Source organism: Channa argus, chromosome 7 (genome assembly GCF_033026475.1).
Source record: "Channa argus isolate prfri chromosome 7, Channa argus male v1.0, whole genome shotgun sequence".
In the NCBI taxonomy this organism is placed as follows: Eukaryota; Metazoa; Chordata; class Actinopteri; order Anabantiformes; family Channidae; genus Channa; species Channa argus.
This window is the reverse complement of record NC_090203.1, coordinates 18,815,348-18,828,248: the sequence shown is the minus strand read 5'-3', so window position 1 is coordinate 18,828,248 and position 12,901 is coordinate 18,815,348. Positions and strand designations below refer to the sequence as shown.

The window sequence follows — 12,901 nt, the reverse complement described above, 5'->3', positions numbered from 1 at the left end:
TGGACAGAGGTTAGTACAGTTACTGTAGGTAAACCTGTCAGCAAACTTCTCTCTCTGTAACTGAATTTTTTTCATAACCTTCTACTTTTGGTCTCTTTCTGGATATTCCAGCGCTTCTTTTACAGTGTCACTGCTAGATACTGCAGCAGACGATTCCCTTCAGCACCCAAACCAGTACCTGCTTATTTGGACATCACCATCATCGTCTTCATCCCTTGTTCCCTAGATTGTTAAAGCTCTGGCCAAGTGTAAGACATTGTAACTGAAGTCTTCCATCAGTGTTGCTAAGTTCTACCTCTGTGTGTGTTAACTTGATGCTCAACAGCAGCAACTTTGACTTGTGGTTTGTTATCATACCACACACCATTATAAATAGCTGTTTTGGCGATGTGCAACTTTAATATTATTAATTATATTTCCTGTGGAATGTTCAGAACACACCCATTCTTACCTGTGCAGTCCTCCATTGAATCTTAGCTATTCACTTACGCTGATGTAGCTCAGCTCGTTACACTCCACAGAAAAATGGCGCTGCCCATCTGGTCAGGGAAGCCTTACAACAAGGTAGAGGTATTATTTTACCTTCATTTCCCTCTGTAGGCTCTATAGTCTGTGTTGTCCAAATTGTTAAGTAAAAAAAGTTCCCAATTTGTTTTGGCACAATAACACATGCGGGATTTGGGGTGTGCCCCTTCCTAAAACATCCAGTCGTTCCCAAGCAGTCGTTAGGTTTGTTGTCCCCTGTTTACGCAGTGTTTGTGCCACTTCCAGACTGTCAGAGACCAGAAATCTGTGATAGTTGTTGGAAATTCCCAGGCTTTGACAGTTTTTTGCTAGTCCTGTGTCCCCATCTTATATTATCTGATTTCATAAGTGAACAGTTACAATCTTGTAATGATATTTTTACCATTTTAGCCATATCTCCAATTAGTGATGCATTTTTTGTTTGTGGTTGCTTGGACAATGAGATTTTCTACAAACAAGTTGAATCCAGGCCCATTGCTTGACAACATTGAGATTCAGATCCAAGAACCTTTGTGCTAATGTTAACCTTTGTGCTTTGTGCTAACCTAATGTGCTCGACGCAGTGTGTTGTTGATGCATTTTCTGACCCGCCGGCTCACCCCAGCCCCCTCTGCTGGTCTTAAAAGTTTTTCTGATTTACAAGCAAATGATTGTAGAGAGGGATAGAGAACATTGTACTAAAAGAAGGGGTCGGCTGGAGGGTCACAAAGCCAAATAGAGAATGTTGTTTTCGCCACTGGAAACAGGGATAGTAGGGAAGAGAATGAGTGACAGAGGAAAACAGTGAAGGATCAGTGTAGTGGGAGAGGGGTAGGAGATGGCAGGGAGTCAGAGAAAGAGGGAAAGTTGGACTTGGAAAGGGGGAGTGGATGGCATGGAGTGAAAGGCAGGTTTCCAGGCCAGACTTGAGCTGCAGGAAATTATTTATGAGCCTGAACATGATGATGCTTCTGCTGCCTATGATGAAAAATCTGTGAGTGTGTGTGTGTGGGTGTGCACGCACTCGCACGCATGTGTGAAGCAAAAATAAATGTGTGAACAGTATTACAGTGATAGAAGCCAGGGGGCAGAAGGCAAAAATCCTTGTTCCACACACGCACACGTAGACACTCATGCAATAGTGAGTCTATTAATGATTTATTGCTATCTTTCACAAAGGAGCGGAGAAAAGAAGGGGGACTTTATAAGACAGTCATGGGTCCTACCCTTGTGTCTCTAAAACAGCATGACCACTCCACATGTGTTCAATCAAAAATGCATTTTCTGGGTGCAAGCTGTATACTGTGCCGTATTGATGATGTATTGGTGCCAACACCTTTTAGGCGCAAAGAAAAGACAAAAGGATGATGGCTACAAAGTCAATTTTTTTACCTTTTTGTCCACCTGCCTGGCAGTATGTCTCTGTGTTTATTTTGTCTCTGTTTAGGCAATATGCCTTTCTTTCTTTCTTTGCCTAGCTGTGTCTATGTGTTTATCAACTGACATTTTGCCTGTTAGTTTAAATGTACTGGTCTGTCTCCTTTCCTGTGTGTATATTTGCATCTCTACTTGTTGCTATTTTCTGCTTTCTTGTTCACATCTTTCTTCATACCTCACTCTGTCTGTTGGCCTGTTAATCTAAGTGTCTCTCTCTCTCTTTGAGTGCGGCTATTAGTGCTGTTAGATGTGCTGTGTGACGTTGAGAGATGGCGTCTCTGTCTGCCATAGGGGCTCATTCAAAACCAGGTGCACTGGCTTCTAAGGACTTTAATTACAGCAGAAAACCACATCAGACATGTGAAACCACTCTTTTGCGCACACGGCTATACACATAAATCTGGCTTTGAGTCATGTGGTATAGTTTTTTTGATGTGTATGTCTTTCCATTTGAGACATAAAGGCCAGGTGCAAACATGTTGGGATGTAAAACTAATCTACTGATCAGCACTTCAAGACAGGGTTTTATTGTCACGCATCTGTCTTGCCTTTTAACTCTATTCATCTATTTCATTTAATTATTATTATTATTATTATTATTATTACTTTTTTTTTTTTTTACCAATCTCAGGTTTCAAACCCAAGAAATTTCATTTGGAAAATGCATGTTTTGCTAGAGTGTTATAACTTTCTTTAATGATTTTAAATTGTTCTGAGTACCTACTAAAGTATTTTTAAAATGAGGAAACCTGAGAGTGGGTGTTTTAATTTAATCTGCCGAGGGCACTTGTCACATGCTAAACTTGTTGCTCCAACTTGACTTGATTGTTTTTCTTCATGTATCAGTCATGAAGGAGATGTAGAGTAGAAGAAACAGTTAGCCGTTAACAGTTAATGATAAAAAAAAAACAAAAACTTTTTTCTGCTGTTACTCCATTGAGAAATACCATACTAATTTTCTTCCTGATTTCCTCTTCTGAAAACAAAAATTTTACATTGTATTGAAATGACTTGACAGCTGTTGAATGGATTGCCATGGAGTTTTGCGTCACCCAGGGTGACCAGCTCTTTCTCAGTGAGTCCAAACATAAATTTGTATGCATTGTACATATTTATTGTTGTGGAAATTGCACGAATATCTGCAGAGAAGGTCATGTGTGGTCACTGTTACGTTTGTAAACCTGTCTTGAATTGGTTATTTTAGTAGGTTATAAGGTGACAACTCAGTGCATGTGTATATGCGTGTATGTAGTGATAGACACAATGAGAATAAGGTCAGGTGCAGTGCAAGTGATACTTGGTCACTTGGGGTTTACAACTTTTAGTATTTGTATTTGTGATTTCTTTTTCAAGTACAGGAGCTAAAGTCAGTTCAAGTTCAGTGTATGTTACAGTTATAGTATGTTTCTAAGTAAAAAAATTTGACACATTAAATATAAAGTTTTCATCTTCAACTAGTAAAGTTGTGATTACAAGCTACTGTCTATCACCGTATGATTTATAATTCATTATGAATTGTTTATGTGTATTATAAATAATTTTTAACAAATATTGAGGACTTAGAATAAGTTCACATGTGGTCTGTTGGGTTCTAACAACCACAACAGCGCTGATTACACCTGGAGATACAGTTCAACAACGGTGAAATAACAAAACAAGTCGACTTTTGTCTTTTACTCGCGAACAAGGGGAGCCCGGCGGGGTCTTAGTGACTTAACACTTCCCCCGAACTCAGCCAACTCCACCGGGCTCTTCCTTGTCCACACTATTTATTGGAAAACAGACATCAAAGCAGATAGAGTTCAATGCAGAAAAAAACAACTCCTTATAAGTATAGGCCAATGAAAATGCAATTCATCACATAATGATAATATAGCGTTGCATTGTTTCCTTGACCACTGGTCAACAGACTTTAAAGGTAAACTACAGAGGCAACTATCAAAGGCAACTATCAAAGCTACATGGTGTCACTAATGACATCATCAGTGCATAGACACATCATAAACATATATTACATTACACACACAGGCAAACATTACATTTAATGTTGGAAACAATTAACAAACCCTAACATGGTCCTCCACAAGAAACATAGTTTCATCAGCATCAGTATCATGACCCTGGGCCTAGTTGTTTTAAACCTTTACTGCTCATTTCGCTCATACAGGTGTTCCTTTTTCAAAAAAAAAGTTAATTCTAATTCACTTAGTAAGAGAGATGCAAGTTTTCAATATTAAAAAAGTTATTTCATTCCTTGACCATTTTGTTACTTCTGATGACGAAAGAACATTTGTACTAGCTATGCATTGCTATTATGTTAGGTTTAGGGTGAAGTTTGTATCCTCTAGGAAAATTTGAGTTAATACAAATGTTCTTTTATTATCAGAAGTAGCAAAAATGCTCCTCCGTAAGAAACTTTTATGCATTTTGAATACGTAGATCAAGTGCACTTTGAGAGCAAAATGTAGAGGCTAGATCTATGATGAACTGTGTGATCTTGTGAGAAGATTTGTGCCCTAGTAATAATTTATACAGTTTATACAGTGTGCTTACATTTATTTTTAGATCCATTGGTGTCCCAAAAATTGAGGCACAGTTATTTATCTATCCTAAATCTACCACGAAATGTCTTAATTTGTGTCTATTGATTGTTTTTACTGAATGGGAAATTTACAGGCTGACTGATTGGGAGAGATACTTTGCTGAAACATATGAAAAGTTAAAGATGTTAATCCTGATTTATTATCGAAGAGGGAAAATATTATTTGGCTAATTTTGAGACTATAACAGTACAAATTAGACTATACCGGGCTGCCACACACTAGGGAATAATTATTTAAATGGTTGAATACAGCCAGGCCAGTCAGAAGTAGGGAAAAGCCATTGGAATTTCGTTAAGTTTTTTCAAACTTATTTTATGAAGATTTGAATTTTAAGAAGCACACTGCGTATGATATTGTGGTGTGTTCTTGTGCCAGCCCTAAGTCTGGATGAATGCAGAGGGTTGTCAGGAAGGGTATCTGATGTAAAACACATGCCAATGAATTGGCATGACTGACACCGAATCTGACTTCCACACCAAATCTGACTTACACACCGGATATACCGGATCGATCGTGGCCCAGGTTAACAACAACCACCGCCGGTGCTTTTAACTTAAAGGGTGCTAGTTCAAATTGGGCTACTGTTGGTTGAAGAAGGAGAGGAGGAAGGCATGTTTCTACGTAGATAGAGAAGAGGAAAGCCAAAAATGTAGGACTGACAGCAGGGACTATGAATGTTGGGACTATGACAGGGAAGGCTAGAGAATTGGTTAACATGATGCAGAGAAGGAAGGTGGATAAACTGCGTTTCCAGGAGACCAAATGAAAAGGCAGCAAGGTGGGAGGGTACTCTGTGTGCCACCGGGAAAGAGAAAAGTGGACAAGGAGACTTGGTGGTTGAATGAGGAAGTTCAGGTGTATATACAGAAAAATAGGTTAACTAAGAAGACGTTGGACACTGAAAGGACGTGAGAGAGTAGACAGGAGTACAGGGAGATGCAGCGTAAGGTGAAGGAAGAGGTGGCAAAGGCCAAACAAAGAGCATATGAGGACTTGTATGCTAGGTTGGACACTAAAGAGGGAGAGGTGGATTTGTACAGGTTGGCGAGGCAGATAGATAGAGATGTTTGCTCTGTTTGCTCTGGTAGTGAACAGGCTGACAGATGAGGTTAGACAGGAATCTCCGTGGACTATGATGTTTGCAGATGACATTGTGATTTGTAGTGAGAGCAGAGAGCATATGGAGGAAAGTCAATAGAGGTGGAAGTCTGCTCTGGAAAACAGAGGAATGAAGCTTAGCCGCAGTAAGACAGAATACATGTGTGTCAATGAGAGGGACCCAAGTGGAACGGTGAGGTTACAGGGAGCAGAGGTGAAGAAGGTGCAGGACTTTAAGTACTTAGGGTCAACGGCTCAGAGCAACGGAGGGTGTGGAAAAGAGGTAAAGAGGTGAGTGCAGGCAGATTGGAACGGGTGGAGAAAAGTCTCAGGTGTGTTGTCTGATAAAAGAGTATCAGGAAGAATGAAAGGAAAGGTGTTCAAGAGACGAGCAATGTTGTACAGGTTAGAGACAGTGGCACTGAAGAAAAGACAGAAGGCAGAGCTGGAGGTAGCAGAGGTTAAGATGTTGAGGTTCTCATTGGGAGTGACGAGGATGGACAGGATCAGGAATGAGGACGTCAGAGGGACAGCTTATGTTAGATGTTTCGGAGATAAAGTCAGAGAGGCCAGATTGGGGTGGTTTGGACATGTTCAGAGGAGACACTGTGAATATATTGGTAGAAGAATGCTGGGGTTGGAGCTGCCATGCAGGAGGTCTAGAGGAAGACCAAAGAGGACATTTATGGATGTAGTGAGAGAGGACATGAAGTTACTTGGTGTGAGAGAAGAGTATGCAGAGGACAGGCTTAGATGAAGGCACATGATTCAGTGTGGCGACTCCTGAAAGTGAACCGAAAAGAAGGAAAAGAAGAAGAGTGTGTGTGATATTGTTTCTTGGATGAACTTGTTTCTCATAGTGGGAGAAAATGCTCAAGAGTTGCTTCCTGTTTCTTCTGCATTTCTCCTACTGCATTAAATTGATGGGTTACTTGCATGAGCTACTTGTTTCTCACCACATGTTAGGATATCTTCCTCACTCATTGCTCTCTTTCTCTTTCTTTCAGTTTTCCCCATCTCTCCCTTTTCTCTGTGTAGTTTCTGGCAGGGCTACAGTCTATAAAATGCACAGACAGTGGGTGCTCCCCCGTGGGCTCATTAGTGATCTGGCCCACACGGCCTGAGGAATGCTGGAACACACCATTCTACTGGTTCCCGCAGGGGTGCCAGAAGATTCATTATGTTGTCATAGTACCTACTCCCTTACTGTTGAAAACACAATGTCTTACTTAGGATTCACAGGTGGGTTATTTAAGTCACAATTAGAATACCTATGAGGTTATATAAAATATGTCTCTAATGTCTGGAACCTGACCGTAAATGCATATAAAATTAACACAATCGCAAATGTATTAATATTTTTTTTTATTATGCTTTGTATTAAGGCCAATTATTGCAAAATTGAAAATGATTAAAACACACTTAACAATGGGAACTATCATTTTAAATGTTGGTCACTCCAAATAAACACTTCAGCTATGTATATGTACAACTAGAATTAAACAACTGAGAAAATAGTAGTCTAACAGTGCCATTATCTGTCACCTGCATTACTTTCAGAATTACCATAACACAATGTCAGTGTGGATTTTTTTTTCCTGCTGCTACTATGAAACTTTTCCATAAAATATAGTTAAAAGTGTTTCGTGAATAAGCTCTATTGTATCTCATATCTAGGGAGAGTGGTGTCTAAGTGATGTAACACAGTGAAACACAATAATAACCTGACAGAGGCAATCACTTCTGTTCTATTTCCTGTCTTTCTTCGCAATAACTATCCTGGAAAACTCATTTCCGCAGCCACAGAGATTTCATTAGCCTTGCCCCATTGTCTGAACATAAACAACTATTCTCTACTAAAGTGTGTGGAAAGTGTGGAAGTATAGTATACACATACAAACAAATACTTTCACACTAACAGACACAAACACACACACACACACACACACCACCTGCAGCGCCTCTCCATTGATGTGATGTTGAGACTTAATTCCGTTTGTAGTTTGTTCATTTCTGCTTTCTGCTGTATGACATTTTTTCTGTAATTGAGTTTTGAATTTGTAACTTAACAATGAACCAGAAAAATGTGTTTTTCACAATGACATAAGAATTTGTCATGCAAAGAAAAAAGAGAGTTTTTGGACACAAAGCACAATGATATGCTCTGGCACCAGAATGCATGTGCACATAAAAAAGCATATCTTTAAATACCAGGGTTTTCCCTTGCTTTTCACAGGACTCAAATTATAGAATATGATTTTAGAATAACCACCTGGTAGCACTGTGCTTAAAAACAGCTTTACTTTTCCCAGCTAGAACAGTTGTTTACACATTAAGGCAGCAATAACACTAATGCAATAATTTAATAATCATTCTGAAATGGACCATGCTTTAAATAATAGGTAATAAGGAGAAATTTTTGGTCATGTATTCAAAGTATATTTGGATTCTAATACTTCTGTACTTAATTTTCCAATCTATGGATTTTAATTGTAATGGGGCGTTTCTACACTGTACATGATTGTGTTACTCAAATAGAGGATCTACTGTAAGTCCTTCTCCCACCACTGTTGAATACATTGGTAATAATTCCACGTGTTCTATGTGTTTATTATTAAGGTGAAAGTGGGTAGTTGAGTCATAATGGAGTATACTCAACTATAAGCAGAGATGATTCTAATGTTTTGGCCACCTCATTCATTTAAATACTGTAGGGTGGCTTCCTCTGGACGAAATTTCCATTTCTGAGGTTCAGGTGCTGTTGGTTGTCTGGCAGCTCAAGCACAGTAATATCAAGGTAATTCTTTTCTCCTTACCCCAGATAAAATGCATCAGAAATGGTCTAAATCTAGGAGTGCAACAGAGGGCGGCTGTAGCTTAGGGGGTAAGGCACGGACCACAGGATCAGTGGACCGAGCCCCAGTCCCGGCTATATGTCAAAGCGTCTCTGGGCAAGACACCCAAGCCCCAACAACCCACTCCCATCCCCACCTGTGCAGTGCTGTGCAGTGATGGTACAAAAAAATTGTGCCAAATCAACATGTGGTCAATGATCCGCTGTGGTGGCGCTGACCCACTATGTGCACAGTGGCTCCTGATTCACTTGACTCCAGCTTTACTCCTTGTAAAGCTCTCCAAAGTCTTTGAACCAGCTTTGCTTGACAATCTTCTTAAGACAAGCAAAAGGTCAGCCCTTTTGCTTGCGTATGTTTTTTCCACCACACTTTTTCTTTCCAGTCAGCTCTTAATGAATATGATTCAATGAATGCCTTCTGCACATTGTCATGTAAGCACTCTTTCCCATGATTGCATTATGTTATTGTTTTTCCAAAATACTATTTTGTGGACATTAGAGTTAGCTAACTAAGAGTCCAGATAAATGGATGGTCCTAGATTCCTCAATTGAGCATTTCTGCTCTGTAACTACTGGGAAACTTGTTTGGAAGTGCCACCTTTTAGAAAATCCAGGGGTTCACTTACTTTGTCCAGCAGCACTGTGAAAGTTTTGCTAATGGTTTTCTTTAAAATAAACAAAGCATTTGAATTCCTTGTTTGGCATTACCTAAATCACAGCTAGTAATGGCTCATATACAGTAAGCAGATACTTCTTGTGTATAACAAACTCAAATGAGCACACATCCAATCTTCAAGTTTCATTTATAGGTTCACTTTTTTTGTTTTGATATCAACAGAAGAATAGAGTATTTTGGGTTTTTACCATGTATGATGATTAAATAAATTGTACATAATTTTAAGTTATAAGCAGATCTGAACATTATGCCCTAATTTATAGGAAATGTCCAGTTTTTTTTTTTTTTATTTATTAGCGCAGTGGCAAAGCATTGGGTTGGGATGCAGAAGGCTGCGGGCTTGAATCCCACCTAGGGAGCCAAAAGCTGTTGATATTTCTTTTGTTGTGTTTCTATGAATAACAGATAATCTACACTTTGTAGTGTCTGTTAAAGCACCTTGCCTGCAAGATGCAGCTGTCCTGCAGATTTTGATGCAGACACTATTGCAATTTAACTTTAATATAAAAACTTGCACACAACAGGAAATGATCCAGTTACAACAAGCAGCGAGAAAAATTCTACTCTGCCATGCAATAATTTTTGATTAGTTGTTTTATTAGCTTTCCAATTAGCATCTTACAATGTCGAAATCAGCGAAAATCATTAAAGTAATGTCCATAAATCGTACAATAAGCCAATAATAATTGTAGCAGGTCTAATAACAGATGCTTCTATTAAGAAATGTAAATTGATTATTGTCAGTACCAACGTAAATGCACTGTTTCAATAAATAATGTAAAATTACTTGGTCACTGTACCACGGTTATAAATGATTTACATGTGTTTGTCTGTCTTACAGGATGATTCCATTGTTCATCACATGGCTGCAAAAGCCATAGAGAACATCTCCAGCACTGTTTCTGACCCATCTCACCCCTTAGTTTCCACAGAGATAGGCTATGCCCTGTGGCACCTGTTCACTCATTCTTCTGTGGAGGCTGTCAGAGTCACTGCCATCTCCGTATGTTCACACAAATAAAACACACACTCATAAACACAGTCTTGCATGTACGACTCTGTATAGATACCATATGCAGATACCATCATCTCTGTGGTCTTCAAACAGGTGCAGACAATCAAGTAATCGGTTGCTTTTACTAATTGAAAATAATGTTTTTAGGTATTTATACTTAGTAGGAATTTGAGATTAGAGCTGGCAAATACATTACTGCTTGAACCTTATGTACTGCCTGTGTTTATGAGAAATTAAATTAAAAATTGTGTCTTTCATGACCAACCTCAGACGATGAAAATAAATGGCCTTCTAATACTAAATGATAACAAATAATAACCCAGATATTGAGAATAATAATGGTAAATTGGCAAAAATACGAATGCATTTGTGTGTTATTTGACACTCGTCATTATGTAATATTGGGCAGTCAAGTGGTTTTTTTTTTAAGGCACCAGCATCTTAACAAAAATATATATAAATGAAACGTGACATCACATAGAAATGGAAACAGTCTCTGAATGTGTGTTTGTTTGTCCCTTTGTCTTCAGTCTCTTTCCAGGATAACCCGGGTGGTCCCAGGAGTCTTTTTGGCAATGATTGACAAATGTAGCCCTACAGCCATTTTGGAGGGTGTGGGTGGAGCCGGTGCCAGGGTCCAGCAGCATCTCCTAACTGCTATGGCCACTGCCTTAGTCACCTCAAGCAACCAAACACATCGCATCACGCAGAGCAAGGTACATTTACTTTTTAATATCTTGAACACCTGATGTAAAATACAGGAGTAAACGGTCGTGTACAAAAGTAAGTACACCCTCCTTTAATTCTATGTTTTTGTGTAAAAAAATTATAAAAATCATCTGATCACAGCCGGTCTTAGTATAGGCAAATAAAACTTCAGACAAACAACAACATATACCTTTTTCCACCATGACATGAGCACTTTGGTGTGTGTTACCACAATTCCAAGAGGAAAATACATAAGTAATAGTCTTACAGAAGCAATTGCTGCTGCATATCAATCTGGAAAGACTTAGAAAACCATTACCTAACAGTTTGGAGTTCTGCGTTTTACATTGAGAAAGCATTCAACACGGTTACCAATCCTGTCCCAGCACATTCACACCAAGGTCAGACTGTGCAATGTTAAGAGAAATACTTTAAAACCCAATACTTACATCTCAGACCCTACAAACCTCACTGACCATGTTAAATAGTAAAGTACATGACAGCACAATTAGAAGACTGAACAAGGTTTGTTTGTTTGGTAAGGTTGCAGGAGAAAGCCTCTTCTGTCTAAAAAGAACATAGAAGCACTACTGAGGTTTGCAAACTGCATCTGAAAAAAACACAAGACTTCTGGAACAATGTCTCATGGACAGATGAGACTAAAGTGAAGTCAAATGTCGAGCACCATGTTTAGTGAAAACCAAACACAGGATTTCAATAGAAACACCTCGTACCCACTGTTAAAAACTGCAGTGGAGGGGTGATGATTTGGGCTTGTTTTAAAGCCACAGGATGTGGACACCTAGCAGTCATTGAGTCAACCTTGAAGTCTCATCTATAATAGGACATAGAGACAAATGTTAGGCCATACATACATCTGGCAGCTGAGTCAAAATTGGGTCATGCAACAGGACAATGGTCTGAAGCACACAAGTGAATCCACATCACAATGGCTGAAAAATAAAAGAATCAAGGTGTTGGAATAGCCTAGTCAAAGTCCAGACCTCAACCCTGTTGAAGTGTAGTAGCGGGACCTTAAGAGAATTTCCCAAAACCTTGAAGAACTAAGGCGATGTTGTAAAGAAGAATGAGCCAGAATTCCTCCATAACGATGTGAGAGACAGATAAAGTCGTAGAGTGCAGGGAAGAGCAGTACAAACTATTGCTGCTAAAGTTGGATGTACAAACTGTTGAATAATAGCGGGTACTTAGTATTGTCCACTTTTTTTGGCTTCATTTTTATTTAAAAAATAATAGCACAATGAAAAAAGCTATATTCTGTGCTCTGTCTGCGGTTGTATTTGCCTAATCTTAAGACCCGGTACGATCGGATGGTTTTTATAATGTTTTTACAAAGAAAACAAATCATAGAATTAAAAGAGTGTACTAACTTTTGCACATGACTGTACTACAAAATTTCACATGCAAATACATCCAGATTATATATAAACTGACCCAAGATATGGATACATAACAAAATTTTCATTTATATGGGAATATTACTACTGAGCAGGGTTTGATTTTTAGAGAAGTTTACATGGGGAATAACACTAAGGGAGGTATGAAACACTTCTTGAGAACAATACAACAACATGGTAAACAAAGGAAATTGGCTTCAAATTCTCTAACTCTGTGCATTCCTTTTCTCCCTTCTTCCTCCTCCCCATCTCTCTGTCTTTCCTATTTCTGTGCAGTTCGTGAACTAATGTTGAACTGTGCACAAACTAATTTGTCATGAATTGCTTATTTAATTTTTCATGAGACAGTCAATCTGGTGTGTATATGAAGTGCTAATCTTTGTGAGGCGGAGGGGCTAAAATTGATTGTTAATTTGAAGGTTTTTTTAATTTTCAAGTCTAGCATTGGTAATTGACTCTGAACTGAATTTATTTGCATTGAGCTTTTTCCAATTTAACACCAGAATACAAACTTAGTACTTCAGCTCTGCTCTAATTATACACTGATATGCATTCACTCCCCTACCTCCCCCAGCCAGCACACATGCA

The 12,901-nt window shown here is 38.8% G+C and overlaps 1 protein-coding gene across 1 annotated transcript in view; it reads left to right on the top strand.

Moving 5' to 3' along the window:
* Positions 1-12,901, top strand: part of ulk4 (unc-51 like kinase 4) — an 86,205-nt gene that overhangs the window by 32,722 nt on the left and 40,582 nt on the right. Inside the window, exons 21-22 of the mRNA XM_067511536.1 lie at positions 10,014-10,175; positions 10,718-10,903. Of these exons, the coding sequence (XP_067367637.1) occupies positions 10,014-10,175; positions 10,718-10,903 (348 nt within the window). The remainder of the gene's footprint in view (positions 1-10,013; positions 10,176-10,717; positions 10,904-12,901) is intronic.